The sequence below is a fragment of the Aotus nancymaae genome, unplaced genomic scaffold (assembly GCF_030222135.1).
Source record: "Aotus nancymaae isolate 86718 unplaced genomic scaffold, 86718_ANA_hifiasm-v0.15.2.pri h1tg000041l, whole genome shotgun sequence".
NCBI lineage: Eukaryota > Metazoa > Chordata > Mammalia > Primates > Aotidae > Aotus > Aotus nancymaae.
In genome coordinates this window covers 40,233,629-40,253,969 of record NW_026988455.1, presented here as the reverse complement: position 1 = coordinate 40,253,969, position 20,341 = coordinate 40,233,629, and the positions used below count along the sequence as shown (strand labels likewise).

Sequence of the window (20,341 nt, the reverse complement as noted above, 5' to 3'; positions counted from 1 at the left end):
TTGCCTGGTGCTTTCCCTTTACCTGTTAATAAATGATTCCTTTAGCTTTGCTGGTCAAAGCTGCCCAGGCATTTTAAGCAATGTTGTGTGTGCAGAGTTTTTAGGTGCAGAGTGTGGGTTTAGCAGGAGACCTGCGTGGGGGCTGTGCTCTCCATCCTGACAAGCACAGGAGGAACTAGGAATGGATGATGTCCTTGAGATGGGCTGGGCTACCATTTTTTGAATTCCTTTTCTTTTAAAATATATTTTTCCTATGGTATATGAATAAACATTTAACATTTTTAATACAATGTTTGAATCCTCTTCAGATATTTTATGTGAACGTTAAATCACTGCTTGGGAGGAAATAGAATTTCAACCTTTGGGATGAGGATGCTTAAGAGGATGTGGAGGACTTCCAAACCATTCTGAAATGTTTTCTTACCTGAGGAAGTCTTCTAGACCTGGCAGTAGAAACCCAAAAATATCCCTCATAGCCTTCCTCTAATTGATGCTAGTTATTAGAATCTGAGCTAAACATTGCCTGGAAAGGGTGGGCATGGAGGCATGTGTCTGTAGTTCAAGGTACTTAGGTGGCTGAGACAAGATGATTGCTTGAGCCCAGGAGTTCCAGGTCGGCCTGGGCAAGATAGCAAGATCCCCGTCTCTAAATAAATAAATAAATGCAAAGAACTGCCTCAGGAAAGGAAAGGAGACAAAGAGTAGAAAAGAGAAAAAAAAATTATGTCCAAAAATAACCACAGGGATACTATCAATTATTCATTCATTTTGTATTTTTTGAGTGCATGGTAATTGCCAGGCATTGTGCTAGATACTAGAGATACACTGGGGAACAAATATAGACCAAAAATTGTAAATTTACAATGGTAACAAGTACTACAAAAATGAAATACTTGGACCCTTGGAGCCTTTTATAGGGAGCTTACCCTTGTCAGGGAGTGGAGGGAGACTTTACTACATTAGTGATGCTGTAAGAATGCGTAGTTGCTTGCATTAACTGAGTCAAGAAAGAGGTCTAGGCCGGGCGCGGTGGCTCACGCCTGTAATCCCAGCACTTTGGGAGGCCGAGGCAGGTGGATCACGAGGTCAAGAGATCGAGACCATCCTGGTCAACATGGTGAAACCCCGTCTCTACTAATACAAAAAATTAGCTGGGCATGGTGGCGCGTGCCTGTAATCCCAGCTACTCAGGAGGCTGAGGCAGGAGAATTGCCTGAACCCAGGAGGCGGAGGTTGCGGTGAGCCAAGATCGCGCCATTGCACTCCAGCCTGGGTATCAAGAGCGAAACTCCGTCTCAAAAAAAAAAAAAAAAAAAAAAAAGAAAGAGGTCTAGCAAGTGTGACTGAGACCATATGTGGAGTGAGACCAACTGCAAAGACCCTGTGGCCTGGAGAAGTATGAAGTTTGAGGGTCTAGAAGAAGGCTAGTGGGGCTGGACCAGAGAAGACAAAGATAAACACAGAAAAGGGAAGAGAAATGCAAAAAGAATAGGGATCACTAGACAGGCGTCAGATTATGCAGAAACCTTACACTCTCTTGCTCCACTTTTCCACTCCAGTTGTTGCAGCAAACAACTGCATGTCCTGTTACATAACAGCATCTAGACTGTTCTGCATACATGTTCTTACCTTTACTCCAGCGTTCTCTGCAGTCACCATATGGAACATTAATACTCTATGGGGCCATCCTTGACTAATGGGAAATGAGAGCTGGTGGATAAATACATCCCTCTTCCATCTCCTGAGTGGACAATTCTGAGGCTTATTCTATATGTCTACTAGGTGGGTCCCCAGAAGGATTAAGATCCACTTACCTTAGTAGTGACAGCTTGTAACACACCTTGGTGGAGAGACTTTCTCTCCTTCACTGTCTTATTCTTCCCACTCCCCTCTCCTGTTCTCTGATATCACTTCCCAAAATGTGCTACTGCTTAAAAGCCCTTTTCACAGGGAAAAGGGGGAACCAAAGCTGAGGCTGTCTCATATTTATATATTTACGTTTCAACATAAGTTTTTGTTTTCCTCATATTTAATTATAGCTAACTTATTTATGGCAGATGATATATACATCTTCTATTTATAATAGTAACAATTACCTTATAAAATAAACTATATTAAAGTTAAAAGAAATATTAGATAAATAATATTTCACATGGTACTTGGATATGGCAAGGATTGTGAAGATTGTACATGACAGCACAGGACTTAGGAAGCACTGTTCTGAGGTGTGAAGCTTGAACTCAACCTAACACCTCGCGGTTAAATGATTCTTTACCTTAAGAGATAATTTTTACTCACTAGTTACTTTAGAGGGGAGTCTATACAGGTAGCTGGAAATAAACACCAAAAGATTTCTCATATTATGAAATAGCATTAGTATTTCTAGCAAAATATGTCCTGTTAGATGTTCAGTGTCTTCAGCTTTAGGGCATGAATTACTGAGAAGGAACAGAAAGGGAAGAACAAATGCAAGCTATCATGAAAATTTATAATTGTATATCTATTTTTATATTTATTGCCTATTGACATATGAGAAAATAGTGAACTTCCCCTCTAACCCGTAGCACACACACTTTGGACATAAATTTAAGCCCATTTGAATTTGAAGCCAACTGAGATAACCAGTTTCCAATTTTCCAGATCTTTTATTTTCATATACATGTTATTAAATACATACATACATACATAATATGTATATGGGGTCTTTGTCAACAAATGAGTTCAGACCACATATACTGTTTTGGAAATTTTTAAAAAACATATTTCCTATTACAGCATAGCATTTTTTGTACCTTTAATACAACTTCATTGAGATATAAATTGCACACAATACAGTTCACCCATTTAAAATACAAAATTTGAAAATTAATGAGGATATTCAGGACTTGAACTCACCTCTGGATCAAGTGGACCTAATGGATATTTACAGAACTCTCCACCCAAAAACAACAGAATATATAGTCTTCTTGGCACTACATGGCACTTACTCTAAAATTGATCATATAATTGGAAGTAAAACACTCCTCAGCAAATGCAAAAGAACTGAAATCATAATAAACAGTCTCTCAGACCACAGGACAATTTGATTAGAAATCAAAATTAAGAAATTCACTCAAAACCACACAACTACATGGAAATTGAACAATTTGCTCCTGAACGACTCCTGAGTAAACAATGGAATTGAGGCAGAAATCAACATGTTCTTTGAAACTAATGAGAATGAAGAGACAATGTACCAGAATCTCTGGGACACAGCTAAAGCAGTGTTAATTTGACCTACAACCAGAAATACCATTTGACCCAGCAATCCCATTACTGGGTATATACCCAAAGAAACATAAATCATTCTGTTATAAAGATACATGCCCACATATGTTCATTGCAGCACTATTCACAATAGCAGACACATGGAATCAACCCAAACACCTATCAATGATAGATTAGACAAAGAAAATGTGCCATATGTACACTATAGAATACTATGCAGCCATAAAAAGGAATGCAATCATGTACTTTGCAGAGACATAGATGGAGGTGAAAGCCTTTATCCTCAGCAAATGAACACAGAAACAGAAAGCCAAACACCACATGTTCTCACTCATAAGTGGGAGCTGAAGAATGAGAACACATGGACACAGGGAGGGGAACATCACACACTGGGACCTGGTGGGGGTTAAGGGGGAAGGAAGAGTATCAGGAATAATAGCTAATGCATGCAGGGCTTAATACTTAGGTGATGGGTTGATAAGTGCAGCAAACCACCATGGCACACGGTTACCTATGTAACAAACCTGCACGTGTACCCCGGAACTTAAAATTAAAAAAAAAACATTAAAAAATTTAAAAAAAAATACACAACTCAATGGTTTCTAATGTAGTCACATAGTTAAGCATCCAGCACCATGATAGCATTTTGTTTTAAGGACTTACAATATAATATACCATTGTGTGGACATTTAATTTGTTTTATTTGATTAATCTCCCAAGCATATTTGAATTTTTCCATTTTTAATCTGGAAGAAGCAGTACTTTCATGATTGTATGTATAGATTTGTGCACGTGTGTGAACATTGCTGTCACAGTTATTTCTAAAAGTGGTTTTCTTGATCAAGCTCCAAACATTTTAAAATATGGTTGATTTTAATACATTTCTCCCCAACGTTGTGCCCAGTTTAACTTCCCCATCAGTTTATGCTCATGCTATTTCACTACACTCACCAATATGAAGAAACATAGATTTTACATTTATCACTCTGTGAGGCAACAACTCATTGTTTTCATTTGCATTTTTAAGCAGTGAGGTTTAGGTATTTTTCAGTTTTAATGGACTGTTGGTACATGTTCTTCTGTGAATTTTTAATTTGTACCTTTTGCTGGTTTCTTTCTTCATTGGATTGTCCGCCTATATTCATACTGATTTGTAAAAGCTTTTAATGTGTTAGCAATACTCATCCTCTATCATATATGTTGCAAGTACTTTTTCCACATTTGTCTTTCAAGTCTATAAATAGTGCCATTCACCACATAAAATTTTAAACTGCTGTGTGGTCAATATTTTCCTATCTGTTTTTGGTTCTTGTATCATGCTTATAAAATTTCTCAGTAAAAAGAAAACTTTTGATTTAGTAAATGGGAAATACTTATTTTTTAAGTGATAAAATAGGAGTGAAATATTTTTTGTTTTCTTGAAATGCCTAGTCATTTTCTTCTTTTGCCATTAATTGCAGTCTTCAAGCCAATACTTCTTTAGAAACATGACAGGTTTAGGGCCAACACTAGGACCATTTGAAGACGGAACTGTATATTTTAATAGAGATAATATCTCAACAGGAGTTTGTGCGGCTGACAGTCTCTGATGTTCTGACCACCTATGTCACAATCCTCATTGGGGACTTTCTTAGAGCATGTTTTGTGAGGTTTTGCAATTATTGCTGGTGCTGGGACTTGGAATATGGATACGTAAGTATGATGTTAATTTTGTTCTTATAAGATTTTTCCTTTGTGATTCATCATTTGCACACACTATATAAGAGAAAGGCATCATAGAGTTTACTAGGTGGGATCATCTTTTTAGATGTCAATAAATGAAGACCAATGAGTACATTTATAGTGCAGAGAAGGTCAGACTTGAGTATCATGATTTGCAATATTCTAGTAAAATTAGCACAAGATAGCAAAAGCTATGGACCTCAACTTGTTAGTTAAAATGTTGAACTCAGTAAATCTTGGCCCTGTAGCCCATTCTCCCTATCTAGCAGCAGGGAAGGATGGCTAATATCAACTGCATATTCTATTTATGCCTTTGAATTCTACTAAACTCCTGGATATTATCATGTGCTAGTTACTGTGCAGTAGTTGCGGGGGGAGGATAAAAGGATTTGGTAAATGTGGTACTTGCTTCACAAACTTCACAATCTAATAAGAGCTTGACAGAGACACAAACAAGAGATTGCAGAAAGTTCAAGAAAGTCCTAGTTTGCTGTCATGCATCTGGCAAGTCGTGGAGCTAAATTCTGGCAGGGGCGGCTTCTTTTCCTAAAACAATAGCTCCGATTTCTCAGAACCACACTGATGCTGACTCCATCACCAGCTTTCCCTCTATGCTCAACCTCAGGTCCCCCAGCAACGTCTGAGGTCAACAGCACACTCATCACTCTGTGACTAGCACATCATCTGGCTTCCACTGTCCTCCTTTGCAGTCAAACTGACTTCAGTCATTCCAGGAAATATGACCTGGGGGATTGGTAGTACTCATTTGCTTAAAATCTTCCAGTGACTTCCCAAGTACTTAGAACGACTTCTAAATCCATTTCTAGGCCTTCAGTACCCTGGATGATCTGCTTTTCTTTCTCTCTCAAGTCATTTGCTACCACTTTTGCTCCTGCTTTGTAAAGTTCACAAACATGGGCTTCTTTTTTTTTTTTTTGAGACAGAGTTTTGCTCTTGTTACCCAGACTGGAGTGCAATGGCACAATCTTGGTTCGCCACAACCTCCGCCTCCCAGGTTCAAGAGATTCTCCTGCCTCAGCCTCCCCAGTAGCTGGAATTACAGGCATGCACCACCACGCCTAGCTAATTATATATTTTTAATAGAGATGGGGTTTCACCATGTTGGTCAGGCTGGTCTCGGACTCACGACCTCAGGTGATCTGCCCACCTAGGCCTCCCAAAGTGCTGGGATTACAGGCGTGAGCCACCGCGCCCGGCCAATGGGCTGCTTTTTATGCTCAAACACAAGATGATCCTTAAATTTGCACTTGCTGTTTCTCCCTCAAGGGGTGCTGTTGCCCTAGAACTTGGAATAGCTCGTTTCTTCCTGTCATTAGATTCAGCTATCATGTTACCTACTTAGAGCTCTTCTCTGACCACCTATTCTAACATAGCTAATCAGGCACTCTTTATTTCAAAACACTGTTTTGTTTTCTTCATCAGCTGTGCAACTATTTGACATTGCTCTTGTAAAATGTATTTATGGTCTATCTCCCTCTGTTAGAATTAATACTCTATGAAAATAGAGGCCCTGACCTCTGTTATTTGAACTGTACGAGTCACGTCGCAGGCACCATGTGTTGGCTGGCTGTTCGAATGTTGAGCCTCGCATCTTAGCACCATCAAGGCAGCACTCTCTATTGGCAGAACTCTGCCTCCTTTGAAGCATGTGCCTATAGAGTCTCAGTGTTTGTAACATTTTTGAGTTCTTGAGCCAGTCATGCTTCTCTCCTCACCAGTGAGGGAATATCCTTTATAGCTGATCTTCTATCTGTTTTATCTCATGCCCTCTAGTCTCTAGATAAGTCCCACATTTAGGACTGTTTTCAAGATTTCAGGCTAGATCTTCTGTCTGACTGTCTGACTTTGAGATGGTACCTTTTATGAGGTCATCTCTATCACCCTCATTGAAAGTGCCTCCTCGGACTGATGAAAAGCAGTTAGGTAATGCTCTTCAGTGAACGACAGTGAGGTAATGGCTATAGATCCAGGATGCTCTTGTGTTGCTTTCTCATTCTTTGCTATGAGGTATTCAGCTGGCTTGGTTTCATTTCTATTTTCCTTGCCTGATTCAGCTCCTCTGAGGCAGACATAAAAATGGCCATTTCTTCCTTCGACCATTGCTTGGCTTGTGCTTACCTTTTATCCCTTGACTGCTTTCTTCTGGCAGAAAATCTGACTGCAAATATGAAGTCAATATAACATGACCTGGATGCATAAAAGCTGTAATTAAATGACTGTAATTTATTATTTATTGAGTGCTGACAGTGCTCCTGGGTTAGTACAAAGTACAGGAAAAAAGACAAGTTCCTGTTTTAGGTCATAAAGAATCTTCTCCCACGTTACCTTCGGAAGGCTCAAAAAAGCTCTATCAGAATCAAAACAAGTTTTAAAACATTAATGATGGATGACGAATCTTTGATGTAGATCCCATTGTCGTTGACTTATCAAATGGATAGCTTACACGGGTGAGGGCCTACTAGGTGCAAGCCATTATGAACAGACTCTGTGCTAGGTGATAACGGAATACAGGGTTGTAGAAGATGCAGACTTACGGAGAGGTTGCAAATTTGTCCGGCAGGGTAGATTCAGCTAAAGGGTATTTTTGTTTGGTATGCCAGTGGTGGTGTTTATTTTTGTTTCATTTTTTTATGAGCTAATATTTTAAAATGAGAACTTTTACATAAAAACACATGGATTTCTTGTATTTCTTGAAAGGACTGGCAACATTCAGTTCATACTCCCACTAGGGAGAAATTGGCTAGAGTTGAGAAACCACCACCATCTACAGTTGGGTTATTCATTCTCCAGTTCCTCATACTCTTCACCACTCTTTTCTCTTCAAAGCTACCAATATTGATAAGGAACATAAAATGTAAATGCCATAGGAGAAATCAATTGTATGGCCCTTTGGAAGAGAGAGAAAGAGAGAGAGAGAGAGGTACATTAGTAGAAATGCAGACATGGAGGAGGAGACATTTGAACTAAGTCTTGAAGGATGGTCAAGATTTCAAGAGATGAAAGGAGTCCCTTGTGGAGGGACAAATGTAAGACAGGGACCCAGAGCTAGACAGTATGGGCAATGCAGGCATAAATTTAAAAAACTGGCCGGGCACAGCGGCTCACTCCTGTAATCCCAATGCTTTGGGAGGCTGAGGCAGGCAGATCAGGAGATCGAGACCATCCTGGCTAACACGGTGAAACCCCATCTCTACTAAAAATACAAAAAATTAGCTGGGTGTGGTGTCATGTGCCTATAGTCCCAGCTACTCAGAAGGCTGAGGCAGGAGAATCGCTTGAACCTGGGAGACAGAGGTTGCAGTGAGCCAAGATCACACCACTGTACCCCAGCCTAGGCGACAGAGTGAGACTCTGTCTCAAAAAGAAAAAAAAAAGAAAAAAACCCACTAAAATGAGGGTGTAATAGAGCAGAAAAGGCTGATAAAAATGTTTCTCTGCTATTCTCCTAGACCTGCTAATCAACAATATGGTTTCAGAAAGTACCTGTCATGTAGGGAAGGAGAACCCGAGATGGACAGAGGAGATACTTGAGAATTCTGTGAGAAATAAAAGAGAAAAACGTGGTCCTTTCTACTATGCGCGCACACACACACACACACACACACACACACATGCAAAGCATATGTTTTTCCTTCTGAATTCCAAAAATAATGGTAGTTTATTGTAAAAAATTTGGAAAATACAGCAAAGCTAATACAAAAGTAAAAATCATAGGTTATCTCTGCACTAATGAGATTATTTGAATTGTTTAATCAGTCTTAGATAACAAGTGCTACATATTTAAATATGTAGCATATTTACATATTTATATATGTATTTTATATTTATGTACATATATATATTTTATGTTTATATTTATTTTATATTTTTATATTTTTATATTTTATATTTTTATATTTATTTTTATATTTTATATTTTATATTTTTATATTTTATTTTTTTATATTTTATATTTTATATTTTTATATTTTATATAAAATATATTTATATTTTATATTTTATATTTATGTACATATACATATATATGTATTTTATATTTATATATGTATATATTTATATATATATTTTATATTTATAAATATGTATTATATATTTATATATGTATATATTTATATTAAATATAACATAGATTTATATAAATACACACATATATACATTTGCATGTGTATGCGTGTACACAGATAGGTAGATAGGTTGGTTACCTGCTTTTATTTGTTTTACCTACCAGTGACCATTTCCCAATGCTATTAACTGTTGTTTTACAACATACCTTTTAAATGGTTGTATAATATTCTGCATGTGAATGTAGTATAATTAATCTAATTATTTTTAAATTTACTTTGAGTTGAACTTTGTCTAATTTTTCTTAATAAGTGTTGTGATGACATTTAATTATATTCATGTAAATAAATGTCTTCATAGATAAATCATAGTGGATGCACACATTATTTTCTTACAATAAATTTCTCTGAGTTGAATTGCTCAGTCACAGAAAGGGCCTTTAAAGAAGACTATTCACTTTTATTACAACAGCCTCTGTAGAAACTCTGCAGATTTCACCATTAGATTCAGAGATCTATAGAATGCTAAAGTTGGGTGGCTTTTGACACAATCAACTGTAATGCTTGTTTTTAACATGTGAAAAATTGCACCTGTGTATTGAAATGAGGTTCCTAAGTTTATGTAGTGAGAGAATAATGACAATGAAGTACACTTCTGGACCAAAATGTTATGTTAAATGTACTGAATTATATACTGGCTTTATCAAAGTAAGTTGGGTTAAAAGGGATTATGAATATTTTTCAAGTCATAAATTTATGGTCATAGTGTTATCACAACAAACCTATGAAGATTGACTAAGGTGGGAAAATTACTGGCTTGGAGAAGATTATTAGACCAATGTAAGTTAATGTAATGTAAGTTAGTATCTCCCAGGGCTTCTCTGAGCATAGTTCTCAATGTTTCAAAAGAGTTCATGGGGAGTAGAATAATTTGTCCCTAGGAAGGATTTTAACTGCTCTAATTTAATACAAAGTTATGGCCTCTTGTAAACACTTTGGGTTTCCTGTAACAGTTCAATGCAGAATGTCTTTATCTTCACTTCAGTTTTCATTGACACCATTCTTACTATTTACCAACAAAGCAAGTGAAGAATATCCAGGAAGAAATAGAATTAGATTCAGGGCATGATGGGGTAAGGGAATGTTCAATAAACTCAGCATGGTGTTCACAATTGTATACTTAAGGTAATCATTGTTCCATTTACATAAATGGCGATGGGAATGGTGCTTCAAGTCTGATGAAGGTGCTCAAGGTTATCAGTAAATAAGAGGCATGTAATTGACTGACGACCCGAGTGGATTCCCAATCATATTATATTATATTACATTACATCTCAATGTACTGCTTATTTTGTGTCAGAAAATCTACAAAATACATATATTATTCCATGTGATCATACCAGCAATGCTGTGAGCTGGTATTATTGTTCCTACTTTGCAGTAAACTGAGGCTAGAGGATGTTAAATAATTGCTCAAAGTCACATTGCTGGTTAGGGGTAGAGTTAGGCCTGAAACCCGAGTCTCATCACTTTCAAAGCCATCAACTAAATTTCTATCATGTTGAATTTTCACTGTAGTGCTTGACTCTAGAAATTTTAAAACCTCTGCTAAAACTTGAATAATTCATGCATCGAACCTATGGTGACCCTTGGTCTAGTTCATTTTTATTGATTTTTGTGTCAGGAAACTAAGCCTAATGAGATAAGTGACCTGCCCAGCTCATCCAGCTAAGAAATGGTATAGTGAAGTCTAAAATACAGGTTTGAATCCCCATCAAATGTCTATTCTACAAATCTGCTTGGTCCAGTATGACCACCCTATATCCTTTCTCTGCACCAGGCCGATTTATATACCAAGGGGTTTGTTCCCCCAGCTGCCCCTGCCACAAGCACAGCATGAAGCTAGGGACCCTAGGGTGTCCTTTATGCTTTCTAGTCAATTAGTTATAAAATATTTCATCTCAAATGACCTTCAGGAGGTCGAGAGGGTGAAGAAAATAGATATTTAAAACATTGAGCTTTTGCCATGTTCAGTAATGTGGTGGGCTTACCTCATCACACCATTCTAAGGAGGCCAAGGTTTAAGGTCTGATTTTTTTTTTTTTTTTTTTTTTTTTTTTTTCCGAGACGGAGTTTCGCTCTTGTTACCCAGGCTGGAGTGCAATGGCGCGATCTCGGCTCACCGCAACCTCCGCCTCCTGAGTAGCTGGGATTACAGGCACGCGCCACCATGCCCAGCTAATTTTTTTGTATTTTTAGTAAAGACGGGGTTTCACCATGTTGACCAGGATGGTCTCGATCTCTTGACTTCGTGATCCACCCACCTCGGCCTCCCAATAAGGTTTGATTTTTAAACTGACACAGAGAAAGGGTGTTCCAAGGCCACAGATGGCACAGGCCACCCAAATGAGCACTTTTTAGATGTGTTCCGTGATTCACACAGGGCTCCAGGGGAAAAGTGCTGAAGATCATCCAGAGCAGGGCACTCCCCTAGAAGGAAAAAGACTCAGAGTTAATGTTCTCCAGAAAAGAAGCAATTCATTTATTCTCCATGAAGGACACATTTTTTTTTTTCATTGCTGATTTCAGAACAAAAACTGTGAACCAAACCTTTTTGCCTCTTGTGAACCAAACCTTTTTGCCTCCTGTGAACATTGCCCTTCTAGAAAATCTGCAAACTACTGAAACGCTTTGTAGCTGTCCTTCAACAGTATCTAAAATGATACTCCAATTATCCAGGCCGTCTTTGTTCTGTTTAATACACAGGACTCTTTATTATTTCGTTATGTATCATCTTATTTTACCTTGAGGGTTAACCATTCCTGTTGTGCCACACTTGCTGCTCTAGCCCTGAATCTGTTACAAGGCAGATTGTCTTTATGTTTCAGTTGAATAGAAGAGTAAGACTGCCTTTCAGGAAAGTGATGAAGTTGAGGCCTGGATTCATGAGACTCTTGAGCCCAAGCATTTGAAAGTTGGGAATGATTTTGTTGGAGTTCCAAATCAGGAACCAATTATATTTTTTTACAAGTATATTTTTGAGTTCTTGGGTTTGGGAGGAACAGAGGCTCTCTTAAGTGTGTGTGTGTGTGTGTGTGTGTGTGTGTGTGTGTGTGTTATGGGGATCCATGTGGTCTGAAGCACACCTGGAGATAATGAGATCTGAGCAGCTAGGGACCTGCCAGTATCTTGGTCTCTTTTGCCACGGTCTTCTTGGCACTCTTATTTCATATTCGCTGCTCTCTTATTCCCTTATTAACAATTGGTCAGCCTCCTCTGATTCTCTAGCCCAAATTAAATAAGAGCCAGTTTTATTGCCCTGCTAATTAGCACTAACTCCATTGTTAGAACCTCCTGTTAGGATGCCTAATGTATCACTAGGAAGTCTGTGGATGGACCACCCTGTCACAGTTTCCCACTTCCACACTATTTTTTTTTTTTGTGTGGCTCCTGTGCACAATAAACAGCCAAGTGTTGCTGCCCTGAGCATGATGGTATTATCCAAGATGTGAAGACTGGACATTGAATTGAATAACTTCTTAAGCTTTTGTTATTCTTTTGCTATATTTATTTTATGTTAAAGTTAATTCACATTTTTATCGAAAGAATTTTTAATATGAAAAACTTAAAAAAGAAAAGAAAAATTATAGTCCACCCACATATAAGCTATGACTATCTTGCTGATTATTTTCCAGTCTGTGTGTGTAGTGTCATATGGTTGATTAATGTGTGACTTTATATTTTTCGTTTAACATTAGAACACAGTTTTTGCTCATGCACGTAAATATTCTTTCAAAATGATTGTAATTCATTGCAATATATCATAGTATAAATATACTGTATATGCTTAACTAATGTCCAACACTTAGATGGTTTCATCATTGCTGGTTAAAGTTTATCACCTCAGATAATTTTATTAAGAAAGAGTCTAGAAGTTTTCTTACAGAATCAAAAAGAATAAGATTTTTAAAGCTTTTAATATGTAGTCTCAAATTGTTTTTCTGAAAGATTGCTACAGTTTTTACTTTCACCAGCAGTGTATAAGAAAGCCTGTCTTGCTATACTTTCACACCATTGGATGACAGCATTTAAAAATGAGTCTCGTATTTAAAAAAAAAAAAGTGCTTTCTTTGTTTTATTTATCTCTGGTTACTTATCCTAGTGATTATTCTGCTATTGTTGCTGAAGGAAAGTAGTTGAAACCTTAGCCATGCCTACGCAGAACCACTTGCCTTTCAGTTTTGACCACGTGAGATGTTAATCCAATGAACACCGTGTCTCCTCTAGCCTTCGTACACGGAATTCGACATCAGTGGCAACGTCCTCGCTCTGATCTTCAACCAAGGCATGATCTGGTAGGCCAGCTGTTGGATAGCTTATCACTTACAGAAAAGCCTCCAAGGTTATTTTTGCATAAAGCACTGAATCCTGGTGTTAGAGGAGAACACAATCGATGTCAATATTTATTTCTGTGAAGTGGATGCCTGTAAAGTTTCTGTTTTTTTCTGTATCTTAAATGTCAGTCATCAAAGATGTCGCTCTGTTTTGCAGGGCACTCCTTCATCAAATAATGGGAATCTATGTTTTGGCTGGTAGATTTATTTGAAGACTGTATTTTTATATTTTGTGACACCAGGATCTAGTGTTGAAACATTAATAATTACATTACCACATGTTAAGTATGAAATAAGTTAACAAGTCTTTTCTGGGAGACTGAGTTTATTTTGTTGTCACTACTAAATATATTCAAAGTGTAACTTATAGCTAATTTTAAAAATAATATTTTATCAAATCCAGTAGTTCATTGAGATGAAACACGTGTTTTACAAAGTTCAAGTTAAAATATGATCTTCATTTTGTAACTTGTTTCATAGGGCCATTGGCACATCAGAATATTTTTTTTTTCATGTTTGAAGGGTTGTCAAATAAAAGCATTCTCACTATAAACTTGACAGGTTAAGATGAGTCGATATAGTAGAAATCGTTTTTGAGTTTAAAAATTGAATCCTGACATCTGATTCATCTGGGGACCATGTGTCTTGGAAATCTGTCACTTCAGATTTCCAGCCTACAAGTAATTACTATCAGGCTACTTTATCCTGGGGACATGTGGCTAAAACAATATTATGCTATCAACCACACCATTGTGCTATTCACAAGTGCCAGTATAGACTCAGTTTTTGAACAAGCTTCATATATTGCACAAATGTAGCTGGACTGAATTATTAAAACTTTGGGTGCTGGCAGACACTGGACCCCTCTGCAAATGCAAAAACTGTCTTGTTTCAGTCACACAAAGACCACCCTCAAGGGCTCTGTCATCCTCTCATTGGGACTGTCACATTCCTGTGCCTGAATAGGCGAATCAATATGGAAAAGACACTATAAAAATATTATTTCCTCCTTTGTCAGGTAGGTTTAAAAAATCTGATTTTTATACCTTTCCTTTCTAAATTTTCCAAGTATGACTCACATGTCCAGAGTCACTAAGGAAGGAAATGCATCCTTCATTTTCCAAGCAGTGGAAAATGTCAAAGTCAAGGTGGCCCAAGGAATGTCTACTGACACAGAAGTAAAGGGAGCAGCTTCTGTGGGTTCTGAGCTTTCATTGCCTAGAGTTCAGTTTGCTGTCATGGCAGAAAATGGTAACACCGCTATGGGAGTAATGAGAAACCACTGTTCTATCAGTGGCTTTTATATAAAGTGTCATAAATCCCTCAGGCCTTGTGGGTACCATTCATGTAGACATCTGCTGCACGTCGATTGTGTTCTTTCAGAGTTAAGACCACAGATTGGCCTAGTAATACGCTTTTATTGTCAGAAAAGCTGTTATAATGGATGTCCTGATTGGTTTCACTTGTGATTTTGCAACTATTTTAGTCCACTATTGTTCATATTGAAATTCTTAAATATCTAAAATGCTTTTCCAGTTCTCTCATGGGTAGATCCATTATCAAAATCTCTGCACTGTCATTTTCTATTTATTTATTCTTCAGACAGTGGTCAAGCTTGCTTCTGGCTAGTTGGAAGACAGTATTAGAACGGAATTGCGTTTTTTGAGTATACAAAGATATTCACACTCTTTTTGAAGTTCCAGAAGCAAACTGACTATTATTCTATTATTCACCTTCAGGTCAATACTTGGCACAAATACTCTTTTCCTAAACCTAGGAGGCTGATGAGGGAGGGTCATGTCATGTGGAGGGAGGTGTGGAGCAGATATAATGTAAAATTAGTAGGTTCACTCTGCACAAAGGTCCTCACACACAATCGTTCCATTATTTTATGAGGCATGAGGATCAAATGCTTGAGTTTAATCATTTTCTACAGAAACAATGAAAATGGCGCAGGGATTTTTTATTCAGTTCCATTGGCTTGTGACTGGAGACACTGAATTACTGCTTTTGGAGATGCTGAGTAGTGGAGGTTATTTATGCAGATGTTAGCATCAACATTTATAGATAAAATCCATTTTGTTATGATTTGGCTGAATGATCAGTAACCTTTGTTTATACACTTATTTTTTGAAATACACATGATGGTTTCTGTGCTAATATTTTTAAGTGATGAAAGCACATAATATCTTTATCATAGCAGGATACAGAGAAATGGCAGAGAACACAGAGTGAGAGAGAAAATGAGTTTGGACATTGTTCCAGCACCACTTCATTGGGTACCCTCAGGCCAGGTTTATCACCTTTTCTCCCTCACTTTCTCAGTTGATCAGATGTGAATAATTTACCTGACATGTGCATGTCACTGAAGTAATAAGGAGAGTTAAATAAAAGAAGTTTTTATTTTCTTTGATCTTCCTGGAAGAAAAGCATTTTATAAGGCTAAGGTATTACAGTGATTTTTACTGACAGATGACGGGATCAAGTCTGGGTAAGGGACTTAGTGAGCCGAGGTGATAAGTGATTTATGAGCAAAGATAGGATGAACGTTAACATTCAGATATTATGCCAGGACTTGTTTTTCCAGGTTATGGCTCTTGAGTTATTTGTTCAAAGTGCCTTTGTGATATTTATTTTGAAATTTTAAAATTTATTTATAGATTCATGCACAAATAATAAGAATATACATACAAACAATGTGCACATATATAAATACAAAGATATGTGGTTTTAGGCAAGTCTCAATTTTGAATTATGTGCAAAATTACATTTTAGAATCGATTAAGTTATGCAGCAATGAAACAATCTCAAAATCTTAGCAGCTCATAAAAAGAACATGTTCAATGTGAGGTGGAAGAAGAGCTTTGCTCTTAGAACTTATCTTCACTTTGGAGACACAGACAGATGGAATAGGATCCATCTGAAACATTGCTATCACAGTAGCAGAGAGAAGAGAAGGAAAAACCATACAGGGCTTTTAAACTTTCTACCCAGCAGTAAGACACCTGCTTTCTATTCATACTTTATTGGCCAAAACAAGTGATGTCGCCACCTGATTTTTAGAAAGAGCCAAAGTGTATTACATCAACAAGCATTGGTATTGTGGGATGTAACCTAGGGCTTTGCGATTCTAACCATTAGCTGGGACTGTCACTTGCTTACTTGCTCACTTTTTTGGAGTTCCCTCTCTCTTGCTGTCCTGTAACAAAAATTCACTGTATTGTTTTAAAATCTATCCTCCCATTAGAAAAAAAAATAGTTTAACTTCCTACAAAGGCTTTGTTCAATTCATTGTGGTAAAATACCATTGAGATTTATTGTCTGAAATCATGTCAAGAAGAACTCAAATTGTGACAAGATTCCACTTTTCTAAGAAATGAGTTAACTTTGGGTTGGCAAAAGTTCAATTATAGTGAAAAATAATTTCTTCATCTAAATTTAAAATGTCTCTGTAATGTACCAAATTTACATTGGATTGGCTAAACAACTATTCTACATATCCAGGAAGTACAAAATGCTAAACCTAGCGAGAAATGTTGAGGGCTTCATTATAGACAGGACAGTTTAAAAGACAGGGCTCCCTTTACATTTTCAAAATAAGTGCACATCTATCTTCTTTTCGATTTTGAAATAATAAATTGCTGTTTGTATTGATTTATGATGCTAATGAATTTTCTCACCCAAGAAGAGTGAAACTTATTTTATTGAAATTGCCAACTAAGCCATCAAGTAAAAGTGACCTTACCTAAGTGGTTCCCACCTAAAAGCAGTATTTTAAAATACTTATCAAAACTCCAATGCACAAAGCAGAGAATTCCCAGGACAAGCTGAAGTAAGAAAGTAAACAGATAAACTAAATTTAAATAAATGTGTCAATTTTTTTTCTCAAAAACCTATAACCTAATTATAAATTTTCAACAAAACACTATGTTATCAGGCATAAATACATCTTTGCAATTGGCTTTAAAACACCATACCACCTACAAAGAGAAAATGATCAACATCAGAAAAAAAATTATTTTAATTTTTTCTTTCATTAAGCAAAAATTTGTATTTTCAATTGTGCAGTCATGGTCCACTGCAGCCTTCACCCCTGTCATTAAGCAAAAACTGACTATTCGTGACAAAAGTGATGATTTCAAACGTACAGTTTATTGGAATAGGAGTGACTTTAAGGGTTATTTTTAACAAGTTATATTTATAGATATATTAGTCAATGATATGAGTGTTAGGAACAGTTAATTTTAGAATTAGAAGAAAGAAGTAAAAGAATTATAAATATCATTTATTCTGTTGTAGTTTAAATTCACTAATGATGGTATAGTTAGTTAGCAGCATCCTATCTATGAAAGAATTATGATATGCAATTCCTACAATAATGTGGAAAATGGCAAAATGTGTTTAGAAGATGGAAATAGATAAATGCAGTTTATGAAAAGGGTTTGTGTGGTTGAAAGCGGTAGTCAAGGTGCAGTGTGACTTTGTTATGGAGTAGACTCAAAATTGAGCAGAGTTCTGTTTTCTTTCTAGGATGGGTTCCTTCTTTGCTCCCAGCCTCCCAGGCATCAATATCCTTCGACTTCACACATCCATGTACTTCCAGTGCTGGGCCGTGATGTGCTGCAATGTTCCTGAGGCCAGGGTCTTCAAAGCTTCCAGATCGAATAACTTCTACCTGGGCATGCTACTGCTCATCCTCTTCCTGTCCACCATGCCTGTCTTGTACATGATTGTGTCCCTCCCGCCATCTTTTGACTGTGGTCCCTTCAGGTCTCTTGTTTTTGAAATTTGACTTGGTCACAGTGTTCTTTCAGGGGTGGAGGTGGGAATGGCCATTCATTGTATAAGCTATTTTTATTCTCCAAACAATGGCATTTTTGGTTGGTAGAAATGAGACCCTTTGGGTATTCAGGTACATTAGGTGACATGGAGATTCTTAGGCAAGTTCTATCTATTTCCTAATTTAGGAATCATAAAAGAGAAAATACTTTATCCTTTTCCAGGCTGTGCCTGTAAACTATGTATGATGAATCTGAGCTGTTCCCATGTTAGGGGATAGATAAGAGCAAGGTCTGATGACACTAGTCTGGATGTGAGTTTGCCTGACTCAGGGCCATCACATCCAGACAGTCAGCTATCGCTACTTCTCATGTGCATCACTAGAGAGAGAGAGACAGAGAATACCCCACACTTTACCTAGGAAATGGAATCATTATTAAATACTAATGAGCATAAAGAGAGCCACCCAATTTGTTATCCAAAATGCCACATGCTAGTGAAAAAAATTAAGGCTGTTCCACATATATATTCTCTCCTAATTATCACTCAAGTGAGGAATCAAGAGTCACAAAGGCTTCTTGATCCAATGTAGAGATGTACATTTCCACAGTTCTCTATGGCAGCATTCTCTTCTCTCTATGACACATATCAGAAAGCTAAGTTCATGGGATCTGGAGGATGAGGTTTCTTTCCCTAAAGGGCCTTAGAAATGATCCTACCACAAGTCTCCCAAGAATCTCTGCATGTTGAGTCACTTGCCAGCATACACTTGAGCTATTTCTCCTTTTCAGTGAAGAAAATGAGACTGTAAAAAGCCATGTGGGCCAGGCGTGGTGGCTTATGCCTGTAGGGCCAAGGCAGGTGGATCACGAGGTCAAGAGATGGAGACCATCCTGACAAACATGGTGAAACCCCGTCTCTACTAAAAATACAAAAATTAGCTGGGTGTGGTGGTGTGCACCTGTAATCCTAGCTACTCGGGAGGCTGAGGCAGGAGAATCACTTGAACCCAGGAGGCGGAAGTTGCAGTGAGCCAAGATCGTGCTACTGCACTCCACCAGCCTGGTGACAGAGTGAATCTGTTTCAAAAAAAACCAGCCATGTGAATTTTATATGCATGATGCTGTAATGCCTACATATAATTCCCCCTTTATGTTGTCAGACCCAAGTTATTTGATTAAAGTCAAAAGGTTCATTGCTAACAGACTAAGTATATGAGAGACATTTTAACTCTAACAGTAGTCTGAGTTGTTGCCAGAAAACAGAAAATATTAAGCCAGCTGATTGAGCTAAACCAACTAAAGCTCTGTCTGCTCAGAAAACTGATGCTGACAAGCTCTGTTAATTCCCGTGTGTGTGTGTGTGTGTGTGTGTGTGTGTGTGTGTGTGTGTGTGTGTGTGTGTTTGTTTCCAACTGGGCTGAAATAAATAATGCAGACAGTGACATCTGGAGACTAAATGTGAAATTACAGTCTTGATGGAGACATCGTCTCAATAAATCCCTAACCAGTCTCAGAGTACAAAGTTCAAGAAATATGCCATTCAAAGACTTTCGTTAATTGCAAATTTTTCACACAACTTATTATCTAGGATAAGCTGAGGTGTGCATTAAGCTATTAATTGGAAGTTGATCCTTCTCAGTAAAACATAGCAAAGGACCTTAGCTGTCTGTTAGGGCAACCACACAATGTAAACATGGATCTGGGTGGTTACACAGATGCATTCAGATTTACAATACCATTGAGTTAGACATGAACGATGGTTGCACAATTTCAGCTTGTTAAGCCCTAACTCTTCTGGCTTTCCTTATGTCATGCACTGATTTACTCTGATTTTTACTGAAAAAAAAAAAAAGTTTGTGTTAAGCCATAGTATCTGACTTTGACCAAGAGTTTTCTAATTGGCAAACTTAGGAAAAATTACTGCACATAAATCATTACTTTGAAATCAGGGAAAATTATTTTTTTATTTTTTAAGTTAGTTATTTAATTTTAATTTCCATAGGTTATTGGGGAACAGGTATTGTTTGGTTACTTGAGTCCGTTCTGTAGGGTTATTTGTGAGAAATCAGGGAAATTTAAATATTTTCAGTGGAGT

At 37.4% G+C, this 20,341-nt stretch overlaps 1 protein-coding gene across 1 annotated transcript in view; it reads left to right on the top strand.

The window, feature by feature from the left end:
• The window catches only part of TMC1 (transmembrane channel like 1), a 479,796-nt gene that overhangs the window by 446,850 nt on the left and 12,605 nt on the right, over nt 1–20,341 (top strand). The window contains exons 16-18 of the mRNA XM_064361646.1: nt 4,831–4,959; nt 13,359–13,426; nt 17,996–18,235. Coding sequence (XP_064217716.1) covers nt 4,831–4,959; nt 13,359–13,426; nt 17,996–18,235 — 437 coding nt within the window. The remainder of the gene's footprint in view (nt 1–4,830; nt 4,960–13,358; nt 13,427–17,995; nt 18,236–20,341) is intronic.